The 12,495-nt window shown below is 37.1% G+C and overlaps 1 protein-coding gene across 16 annotated transcripts in view; it reads right to left on the reverse strand.

Annotated features, from left to right (window-relative positions):
* Positions 1–7,465: 7,465 nt before the first annotated feature.
* The window catches only part of gramd1bb (GRAM domain containing 1Bb), a 122,323-nt gene continuing 117,293 nt past the window's right edge, over positions 7,466–12,495 (reverse strand). For all 16 annotated transcript variants that reach the window (XM_028463991.1, XM_028463986.1, XM_028463984.1 and 13 more), the window contains one exon: positions 7,466–9,532. In XM_028463991.1, the coding sequence (XP_028319792.1) occupies positions 9,443–9,532 (90 nt within the window). In that variant the 3' untranslated portion in view covers positions 7,466–9,442. The remainder of the gene's footprint in view (positions 9,533–12,495) is intronic.

The raw sequence follows: 12,495 nt of genomic DNA on the forward strand, positions 1-12,495 counted from the left end.
AGTGAGTGTTGGGGCCAATGGCGCACTATGGCAGCCTCGCTTCTGTCAGTCTGCCCCAGGGCAGCTGTGGCTACAATAGTAGCTTACCACCACTAAGTATGGAGTGAAAGAATAATACCTTAATTCTGTAAAGCATTTTGAGTGTCTATGATAAAGCACTATATATAAAATCCAATGCATTATTATTATTATTATTATTATTATTATTATTATTATTATTATTATTATTGTTATTATTATTATTATTATTATTATTATTATTATTATTATTATGATGATTATTATTATTATTAATAAAAAAATAAAAAATAAAAGTACATTTTGACAAACCTTTTATACAGATGCATTTGTAGAAATTAAATTAATTTTCCATTGAGCAAGATTTGGTCTCTTTCTTTTTAAGTTAATACATGAGATGTTTACTGTATGTAAGGGAACCGTGGCTAATAATAATAATAAATAAAAAAAAATTATATATATATATATATTAACTTTTACTTTGAGTACTATTTAATTGAGCTACTTTTTACTTGTACTTGAGTATTATGTTTGACTTAAATTGAGTACAATTTTAATCAATTCATATCCTTCTGCCATTGCCTATGGATATGGTCAGTAGAGCAATTGGAGTTCAGGCCTGTCACAACCTGTCTTGTTGGGCCATGACAAAGAAAATGAGACACAGTGAGCTAATTTTATGGGATTAAATCACAATAAACCATAAGAACTAAACCAAAATCAGGCTATAGCGCCAACCAAACAACAGCAGTGAGCCACCAGAATGGAGCAGAACATCAACAGCCTTAGTCGCTGACAGTGAATCCTTAAATAGTCCATCTACTGGGTGATTGGCCAGGTGCTCCACCCACCAGTTAGATATCTGCTGGACAAACCACAAAAAAACAAAACAAAAAAGAAACAGGCCCTGCTAGACAGGAGACGTCACAGGCCTAAAATCTGATACACGTGTGAGATAAATGTCTTTGGTATGGGATTCTTAAGAATAATGTTGTCTAGAAAGAACTCATTTGGAGCCTGTTTTTTGTAAATTGTGTGTTATTTGCAAATATCGATAGAAATGCGAGTGATGTAGAGCGTTTATTTTGTAAGCTTTTAAATGATTCCATTGTTCCCCCTTCAAAGAGTTTAACAAGCCGATCTAAAATCTCTCTCCTGCCAGAGCTTAAACGCTGAATCCTGACATGACGCCATCAAATCTGGATTCCTTCATATTGGGGCCAATGTATGTTATGTATTTAAATAAAGTAAGATTTAAGGCAAATGCCTTTTACCAAATGCAAAGATATGAATTGTGTTTACAACATGTAATCAGTGTTATGTCCTGCTGTATATGGTCACTAACTGGTTTCTATGGGAATAAACAGAGGTTCTTCTTGTGCAGAAGTGCTAACCACTACACCACTGTGTGAGCCACAGCGGAGACAGTCCTAATTAAAAGCTAGTTTATGCAAGAGCCATTAAACTGAGCCAAGTAGGAGTCATAAAGACAGGACACATGCACAGTGGAGTGCAAAAGCTTCTCCTGCAGCTGCTACACTTAGAAAAAGAAAGCTTTCAATAGCACACATCAATAATTTAAAGTCCTTATATTTTGTTTTACTTTTAAAGTGCAGTAACAGATGAATTTTTCATATTATCTTACCTGGGGACTATCTTCTCCTGTACACTCCTGTGGTTGTGGGAAGACTCCTGAGGTCAAAGCACATGTTTAAAAAAAAAATTGGACAATATTTTGACCTGAGGTTTGAGGAAAGCTCATCTGAAGCAACCCCATGAAAATAAAGCAGAAACTTGTATTTTTTTTTAAAATTGTTTTTAGCCAATGAATGTTCCCACCAGTGCCAGCACAAAATCAGATATTATGCTAGTGTTTGCGATTATGTAAGAAACAGTTGAACTAAATGGTTTGCAAACATAACAATTTATGGACTAACATTGTTTAGAGTGAAGCTTTTAATCACCCCGAAAACTGGTAACCTCCATTTAACATCTTTAAAAGAAATATAAATTCATATTTTATTTAAGGTAAAAAAAAATTATAAAAATGTACAAAAACTTTGCCAATTTGATCAATTAACGATTAATTCCAGCAAGTTAATTTTTCCTTCTTTTTTGAAATAATATGTTCAGGTTTAATTTATTCCGACACACTTTTTTCAGTAAATTAACCTGTTTTGATGACCAACTATCAGTCTTCCTCAGAGGCATCTACTAATTGCTTTGATGTATCCCTACAATTAATGTCTTTGAGTTTTTTTGTGGGCGTGGCCAACCTGAGAGCTCAAAGTAAATTTCCTGAAAAAAAGTTTGTGTGAATAAATGAAACCATAACATATCAATTCAACAATTACGAAAGGAGATCTTTCAGGATTGTGGCAACAATTCCTGAAAGTGTGTGTGTGTGTGTGTGTGTGTGTGTGTGTGTGTGTGTGTGTGTGTAAAAAGCTTGCTATGGCTTTAGGTCCCGTTCTGAAAATAGCACTGATGCTTATTAGGTTGCGGTTCTTGTAATGAGCATGAGTAGCTCTCTGTCTCCAAAAGGTTGATGACCCTCTGAGACTAACGACAAACAACCTTAAATCCCTCATTAAATCAGAGTGCTGCTGATTTTCAGTCATTTTTATGTTTAACATGTGTTTGAGGTCATGTCTTGGATCTAAGTCCTGGTAAAAGAGCTTCAGGTAAAGAAGAACAGACATTACCATCAGCAACAAGCTGATGTACTGATCTGAGCGGTGACCACACGTTTTTCCGATTGTGGAGAGCAGAAAAACATAAAAATAAGTCTGTTTTTTTCTTATTAGGGTTGAGTTTTTACCATTAGCTTTTAGTTTGAGGAAATTCAAAAATAGTTAGAATTTACTTCTGACAGATGAATTCCTTTCACTGTATCTGAGGACATCCTACAGTATATAAAGGTATGTATTTCTGCACTACATTTGTGGGATAAAACAACTGCACCAAACATAAAATAAAGTGAAACTGACTGATCAGAATGCTGTCTGTCTATATGATCCCATCATTCATCATCATATTATATAACCTCACAAATTCACACGTCAACTGAGTCCACAATGTCCTGCTTTCTTACCTTTTGTCACGACAACAATGTTGCTTTTGGCCTGAATTTTAGATTTGAACCCTCCTGTTATCCTTGGGGTCAATTTGACCCCATTCAATGTTTATCATTGAAAATAGTTGGGTTAGATGAAAACTATTCAAGATAATTTAATTATAATTTAAATGTTTGGTCTGATGGCGCGAGAGAACAGGTCAAGGTTTCATTATCAAGAGGTTATTTATGTATTCAACAAATAAACAAAGTGCCTGACACAAAAACATATTTCTGAAAATATACTGTATTTCTGGAGGCAAATATTGTTGCGCTCAGATTGACCCCAAATGGTAAATGTGTTTGAGGATAATAGGAGAGTTAAATGTTCATATCTGAAAAAATAAACAAATAAAAAAGGCCTGCTCCTCCATGGCGAAATACGCAGCTCTGCAATGTTTCTCCATGTTTGTGATTGGTCAGACGTAGTTTATCCGGTTTCATGGTACAGGGCTCTGCAACTGCACCCAAAGGCTCCTTCAGTCATGATCATCTCCCCTCTTAGCGTGGGTTCCATGCTGCTTTGGTTCTGTAGGACTAAAACGCACATACTAGTTTGAGTGGCGTCTCTGTAATTCCTGCTTTAGAGAATGTCTGTCTGTGTCTATGTCTCACCTCGATGATGGACTTGAGACCCTGTCTCAGATGTATGTTGCTGCTGCCTTGCATGTTACATCTTGCAAGGGCAAGTTCAGATTCAGATCTGAATGTCCTTATGGTGTTCAGATTTGGTATAAGTTGCAAGCAAAGGGATGTACTATTGGTGTTCTCTGTATGCTTTAGTATTGTATTATATCACGTAGCTGCATTTGTCCAATCACTGTGTCATTGTGTCTGTTTTGTTCTTATGCAACATGGTATATTTACGAAATAAGCAATAATAACGTGTCTAAAGCAGCTCATAAACCCTATAGTTAAAGAGTAATCCAATCAAAGATCAAAAAGTAACACAAACACAACCCTGTAGTAAATCTTGTGAGCTAGAGGAATGAATAACAGCATTTCTTCCTCACCCCCTTAAATTGTCCTACCCTGACTCCCTCTTCCTGTTTCCCTTCCCCCCTCAGCAAGATGTATCACTGCCCTCTTCTTTTTATATTCTCCGCTTAACAAAGTGTCTCGTACTCTTCCTTAGGGTGGGCTGGTGATGGTCACAATTATGCAATACAAGACATGTATCTATCTATTAAATCAATGATCGTCTGTATCTGTGTGTGTGTGTGTGGCCCGAATGTCTCCCTGAGGGGGCGTTTGTTTGACCTGAAACTTTATAAACACACGGCTGATACATGTGTGTGTGTGTGAGAGTGCCGAGATGTACATGCTGAACGCACACAGAGTCGTTTAGAGAAAAAGTCGCGAATTTGGTGTTGCAAAACGTTTATTTTACGTGGTACTTCGGGTTCTCTCTTTTTTTCTTCCTCTCAACAACCTGTGACGGATTACGTGCATGCGAGCGGCTGATGCGTGTGTGTTAAGAGAGAACCCACGGAGGAGATGGAGGTAGCGACAGGTAACGAGTCACACACACACACATCTCAAAGCACGTTCTCACCACACATAAGGTATTTATAATAAAAATATAATAAATGAGTAAAATAAAGCAAAAAATCCAAACCATATTTATACAAAAAGCACACAAAACGACAACAGAAATGCACAAAAATATAGAAAAAGGCTCCAAAAACACACAAAATACTCCAAAAAAACATACATTACAGAAAAATACACCAAACGACAACAAAAATATGAAAATGACTCAAAATACACAAAACTAAATATTTGTACAAAATGACAACAGAAATGCACAAAACTACACCAAAAAAAACAAAACAAAAATACACAAAATGATTCCAGAATCACACTACAATGGCAACAAAAAACAATAATTATACAAAAAATGCACAAAAATTCAACTGAAAGATACAAAAATACACATGACTCCAAAAAACATACATTACAGAACAATATATAGAACATATTTATCATGTTCATGTCTCTTAGAATTAAACCATGGAAATTGCACAAGCTATTTTACTTTGCACCCACAAATAAACCCCTTTATAACACTTCAGAGTACAGAGTATGTACACCTACATCCAACCTTCAAACATACTCATTTGGCCATAATTGACAGCTCTACTTAAGCTCCTCCCACTATATGAATACATACTTTAGATGGGCACTGTACTACTACATTTAATTGCAATAATAAAACATGCATAGCTGTCGTAAAAAGACTGCACTGCATGTAGTGTTGACCTTCGACAGCATGTGCAGACAAGGTGGAAAAAAATAAAAAGTGAATAACCACAGGATCAACAGCAACATTATTAGTTTAGTATTTTCTTTATTCATACGCCGACCTCTACTTCACATTAACCAGAAAGCCACTTTAATCTTCAGTCTCTATGAGGCAAAGTTATCAGCAAGTCAAAACCCACGCACAGCGTAGGTTTGATTCTTTTTGTCAGTGTGTGTGTGTGTGTGTGCACACGGCAGATATACACAACATATACGTACAGTAATTTCATACCATGTATAAATTTGACTAAAAGTCTAGAGATTTTGAAACATTTTAGAAAAAACAAACAAAAAACAAACATATACAGTAGGATGTGTTGCAAACAGATCTACATCAGTACGGATTTCATCAAGACACAGTTGAAGAGCGTTTGCTATGACTTTGATCAGGCGCAGTATATTCAGGAGGTTGCACATGTGGGATTTCTATCATGCCTTACAAATCCTAAAGTGTTATTAGGGCTGGTATTAACCGTCTCGCTAATCTCGTACACGATCAGGGACTTTAGGGTCACCTTGGTTCCACAGCAGTGCAGCAAACATACAATCATTCATTTGACACAGGTCAACTGTGTCCAACGTAGCAGTGGAAGGAGAGACAGCCAGCAAAAACAAACAAACAAACAAAGTGTTTTTCTCTGAGAGCCAGCAGTGTTGACACGGCGTGAAAAAAAATAAAAAATTAAAAAGCCAAGTAATGTGCATGAGTGTGTGATTTGTGAAATCTAATTCAGGTCTGCAGCGAAGCCTGAGAGAACATTCAATTTGGAGTCAGGTGGAGTCACTTATAAGATCTGCGTTTGTTTGCTGGCTGTGGTGAACTCCTAAACCCTGTCGCAAAAAAAAAAAAAAAAAAGTAAAATCATTACGTCTCCTTCACAACAGCTGCAAATGTGTCATTCCTTAACAAAAATAATCATTTCAATACACCTTTAAATAAACTTTTAAAGCCTTTCAATCACCTTTTCATATATATATATGTATGTGTATATATATAGCATTCCTGCATCATCCTATACACAGAGCATAACTACTGCAATCCATCAGTGTCATCAGGATCAGGAAAGAGATCATTCCTACTCTCTCACATTCACATCTTAAGGTTACCTCAGTGGTAGTTACTCAGTGCCATTCTCCAATAATACACACAATCATCCTTTCAGTCAGTCCTTCGTCATGCAGGCATTAAAGATAGTGTTTCCCTTCATAAAAATCTCTCCTTCCCAATTGTCCTGAAAACTGGACCGAGAAGTGAGTTAAGTCGGAGCTGCTTTGATGGGACGTTTCAGGAAGATTCACATGGTATTATTTACTATTCATTCATCAGCATAGGGAAACAGAACAGAGTTTACGAGCAGCAACAAGATTGGAATCATTTCCAACTGGGTAATAACTGTACTCAAACTGCATTTTTAAGTGTTAAATGTTATCACTCCTCCCTACACTTCATCTTTTTTTTCATCCCTTACCTGAACAGGTCTTAAAGTGCTTTATTTTCTCCATTTTTAATACATGACATGCATGATAAAATACTTTGTTGATACATTTCCACTTTTTATCCTTTGGCTAAATTGACTCGCGTGAAGGTAAATGTCTGGGTTGCATTATAGCAGATGTTTTAGTTGTATAAAGGAAAGAAAAAAAGAAACCAACCAAATACTGTTTAGAGCTGAAACGTTTTCCTTTTTTTTGCTGACAGTTCAAAAAACAAAGAACGATGCGTTTAAACCTGATTGTAATGAGACGACAAAGTCAGTGCAAGAAATAGAACATAATCTGAGTGAAAAGGTTTTAGGAAAACTGTGTCACATGCAGAAATACTTGATATTAAGTGTTAATGAGCTTTTAACTTTAAGTGTAAGAACACCCCCAGATTGTTTCTGATCAACAAGGGAGACAATCAAAAAATGCCTTGATTATGGGCGTTGCTCCTAGAGTAGTTAAGCCACGCCCCGACAGTGCTGCACAGTTCCACATGGAGCTGTCAATCAGTGCTCACTGAGGGCTATGATTGGAGGAAACCAGTCCTTCCTCCCATTTTTATAGGAGGGGCGGGCCCACAGTGACTGTTAGTGACGTCACTGATCCAAAAAGACATGATCTATTTTCAGCCAATCGCAAAATTAATTTGCAATAGCCAGTGTTCAACCTATAGAGGGCAGTCACACTGACATTTCACAACTAAAAACGCTAAATATAAATACTTAGACTAATTGCGAAGAGTGGAACTGGGATCAATAAACTACATTACTTCATACCTAATCATAAATTTATTCATAGTTTTCGGGTGTACACACTTTAACAATGTTTACTCTAAATCTTACAAAATTATTTGTAAGATTTAATCTGCTTTGTTATTTTTATGGTTGAATTTAAAAGTAGAAGTTAACCTCTAGGGCCCTTTTAGGACCATGTAGGTCTAATTCTTCCTTTTTAACTATCAGCAAAAAAAAGGCTTTCACATGATGGTTGTGCTACAGTTAGTAACGTGGGGTTATAAAATGTAAAAGAAAAAATAAACTGACAACTACAGATTGATTCCCAAAGTGTAACATCTGTATGAGGGACAAATCCTCATATCGGTCTCTGGTGAACTTCTCTCAATTTTAATTTGAATACATAGAATCCAAAGAATGACACCACATTCTGCTCTTATTCAGTCAGAAAATACAGTAAATATTGTACACGTAGCTGTGGAACAAAACTCCTTGATTGTAAACTATATTCTGGGACCAATGCAAGGCGGCGTCCAAATGCATTAGCAGTAAAAAAGAAAAAAAAAAAACAAGGCAGCCTGGCTGCAGGAGCCAGAAAAGAACAAGGAAACACATACGAGTGCAATGGTAAAAATGTTACACTCTCCAGCAAACACGTTTGTGTGCACACACACACACACACACACACACACGCACACACTCACGCACACACTCACGCACACACTCACACTCTCGCTCGCACACATGCGCGAATATAATCGCGCTAATGCAGAATTATATTTGCACACTGGACATGTCACAGACATATCTGGCATGCATCTTTAGAAGAAAACACTTTTTTTGTTAGAAATTCTTCAATTCACTCTCGAGTACTGATCAGTGCCATATTTACAGAAATTAACAATAAATATAGGTAATATGTATATACTTTTGAAATATATATTAAATATTGAAATATTCTTATTTATTTCAAATAAATTCATAGATTTCTTTCCAATTTGAAGCATCTTAAGGAGATAGAGTCACAGTTTAGTAATAAAACATGTAGGAATACAGGTCCCCTGATTGGTGGGGCTGCAGAGTCCCTGCTTCAGCCTCATACATTCGACTTCATCAGAGGGAAGAGAAACAATGCAGCTTGAAGTCGGAAACATTGTTTGATTAAAAACACTTTTTATGCCCCTGTTAATGTTTTTAAACATGTCAACATGGCGATGGTTTGACAAGGATCCAGCCCTGACTAAACCATGCAGCACAGCTCTGGAGGTTTGCTGGAGGGACGCTGTAGCGACCACCTTTAGGGAACGCTCGGTTTGGAACAGTCGAGAGTAAAAAGCCTTTAGGCCTATAGAAAGGACCCCCATCCCTTTAACCTCTTGTTCTGTTGTTCTTTTTTGACACACAGATACTGGAACTGGACTACAATAACACTGACTGAGGGGAGCTAGGTTGTCTAAACGCATGCAGTAGCTTTTCTTCTCTCCTTGTCGCTCACATGGCTTACAGTAGGATGCATTCAGACAGAAAGAGAGAAGAAGCACTCTGTAATCCCTCGGGGTCCTGCTTTTGCCTGCGATACCTCAGTTCCTGTGTGTGACCTCCTCCTCTGACCGGGTGTTTATCCTCTGTGCACCGGAAACCGCCACCGTTCCTCTCTTTGTGTATGCGGACCTGCCTCTCCGTTGGTCCTACCGAGTTCGCTCTGTCTTGCTTTCGCCTGCATCTACTGACTCACAAACAAAACAGGTCCGTATTGCACTGCATGCCCTCATGGCCTAGTGGTGATGTGTCAGTGGTAACGACTTCTCTTCTCCTCAGGCTCAGAGCTGTAGTCCCTCAAACCAATTCCTCGCTGAAGGTTCAATAAAGAGTCTTTCATCTAAAAAGCAAAAAAAAAAAAAAACAAGACCAGGTTAAAACACTTGTATTATTAGAATGTAAAGCATATTAAAATGCTTTAGTAAATGTTCCTAAGGGCGTGGTTATGGCGCTGACCTAGACACACATATTTTTCTGAGCTCCTGGCGATATCTGATTAAATAAACTCCTGTAAATTATCCTTTTACCACAGACAAGAATACCAAACTTCTGTGGCAATATTGCAGTGTACACCGGCGATATTATGTCTCCTAAAAAGTTTAGGACCAAGTTTAAAAACAGCCCTTTCACGCACAAGTACGACGACGAGGTGGATGCTAACAGCCTAGCTAGCTCAACAGGTGAGGCTAGATGCAGAGAATGGAAAGCTGCGTAACATGGATGTTAATCAGAAGCTTGACGTGATCAGAAATGACTTTTCCACCAAGATTGATGGGGTGCTGAATGTTAATTCAGGATGTTAAAAAGGATATACGAGATTTCTCGGGTTGCATGGATAAAGAGTGCATCAGCAGTGGCGAAAAACACTGTTAATTCAGAGAAAAGCAGGCCCCCTACACCGAGGGTTCTTATCGTGAAGTTTTTAAACTTCTAACATAAAGTCTGGGTAATGCGAGCAGCCAGGGCAAAGGGCAAAAGGCAAAATATTGTGGGGTGGACAGGAGTTGACGTTTTTCCCGGACATATCAACGGAGCTTCACCGGCGGAGAAGGTGCTTTGACGGCGTAAAACAACAGTTGAGAGCGCTGACTATCCGCTACGGAATTATTGACCCGACCAAGTTTAGGGTGACGATTGATGGACTAACTAAGGAGTTTGAGTCTTCATCAGATGTGGAAAAGTTTGTCCAAACACTTCAACGCACGGAGGACTCACAGGGTAACTAATTGGGACTTTCTTTCTTAATGTTTTTGCTTGCACTCCTGACCCATGTAAGTTTTGTTATCACTCTTTATTCACACATGCTGGAAAAGTAACGTTTTAATTTCCTGGTTGATTTAATATTTATTTCCTGTTGTAGTTATACACCATTACTTGAATTTTCACAGTATTGCTGATGTTAGCTTAGTTATAGCGGTAGGTGACTGTGTCCTACACTGCAAGTTATTTGTTTTGTATCACGTTATAAATGCTTGTTTGTGTTGAATATACATGTTCGCCAGGAGACTTACAGTATATGTCTGGTTCGTTTTTTGTTTTTGTCAAGGTTATTATTACTTTGCATTTAACTTCACCCCATGGTCAGGGGAAGTGAAGTGTGAGGAGATAAAACAATTTTGGAGTTTAGCGTTAAAAAATATCTCCCAGATGACATCTTTCCCAATTCCTTTATGTCCTAAGATTTGCATTTTAGGCATTTACCCTGACAACTGCCTTCTGTCAAACAGAGAAAGAGAAATGGTTGACCTTCTGTCTACTACAAGCCAGACGCTCTATCGCACTGTGCTGGAAAAATGTTCACTGCCCTTCTCTTTGCTACTGGTTAAAAAACCTAACATCAGGTCAGGCACTGGAGAAACTGACCATTATATTTAGAAAGAAAGAGTTTGATAACATCTGGAGGATGTTTTTGGAATTTATTATAAGGCGTGATATTGAAGAGGCACTGGAGATGTGAGGTTATTATGAAGGTACCACATTTATAATGAGGAGTGGAATTTGAATATTTTACAATGCTATACTTTTCATGTGATGTTTTTTATTTAAATTACTATTCTTTAGTAGCCTTTGTATTATCATTTTATTCTTTATTTGATGATTATTACTTTTGATACAGCCATGTGTTGGTGTTAAGGGACTGATCAATTTTGTCTGTATATTGTAATGTATGTTCAATATATCAATGGATAAAGCAATAAATACATGTTTAAAATAAAAAAAAAAAACTTTCCCGAATTTTGATGATCAATATTAAAGCCATGTTTGTACCACTGGTGTCTCATCACTAGGGGGGGCTGTGACACCTAAAAAGAAACTATTACAAAGCGTGGTGAGTTAAAAATATTCTCAAAATGTTGCTGTCGTTTAGTTTCTTATCCACACATAACATTTTGGACTGTGTGAACGTGCAACGTGCAAACTCCCTGCAAAGCACAATCCAGCAACTATCTAACCTTAGACATTCCATTCACACACACACACACACACGCACACACACACATTAAAAAACTGGAACACCACATTTGAGTCCCTGTGAAGAATTTAATCCTCTATTATCAGATTGTTTTTCTGATTCTTGTAACTGTCTGTTAATTTTAATTTTTTTATTGTTGTTGTCGGCTGCCTTCTGTGTCTGCTATTTGTTGTTCTCAGGTCTCTCTTTTTAAAAAAAAGGTATTGATCTCAATGAGGTGGTAAAATATATTTATCCTATTTATCCTTTATTCTCTATCTATCCTTTATTTATCCCTCATCCTTTATATTTAACATTATTATCATTATTATTATTATGGTTGCTGGGTTGTTCTTTGTTTTTTTATTTTTTTTGTTGTTTGTTTTGTGCACCAACTACCAAGACAAATTCCTTGTACTGTCCTTAAAACTGTACATGGCCATTAAAAACATTTCTGATTCTGATTCTACACAGACCAAGGCTGGCTTTAATTGAATGTGTGATCTCTGTACTGTGAGGCAGTGATGCTAACCACCACAGCAGAAATTAGACCATAAGCCATATTAGCCAAATAGAGAGAAACCATTGAATAAAGCATTAATAAAGACAAACAATATAAAAACAATCACAACAGAAATGTACAAACACAGTATTGATTTATTTAAAGTGAGAAAAATAAACTTAAATCCACTAGCTACAATAAAGTATTTTATTGTGCTAATATAGCACCCAATATAGAGTTTTAATTATTCTTGGCTTTAAATATCTTTCTAGTTCAGTGTTTTTCAACCTTGGGGTCGGGACGCCATGTGGGGTCGTATGGAGTTTAATTGAGGTCGCCTGAAATGTCG

This window comes from Gouania willdenowi, chromosome 13 (assembly GCF_900634775.1).
Source record: "Gouania willdenowi chromosome 13, fGouWil2.1, whole genome shotgun sequence".
NCBI lineage: Eukaryota > Metazoa > Chordata > Actinopteri > Blenniiformes > Gobiesocidae > Gouania > Gouania willdenowi.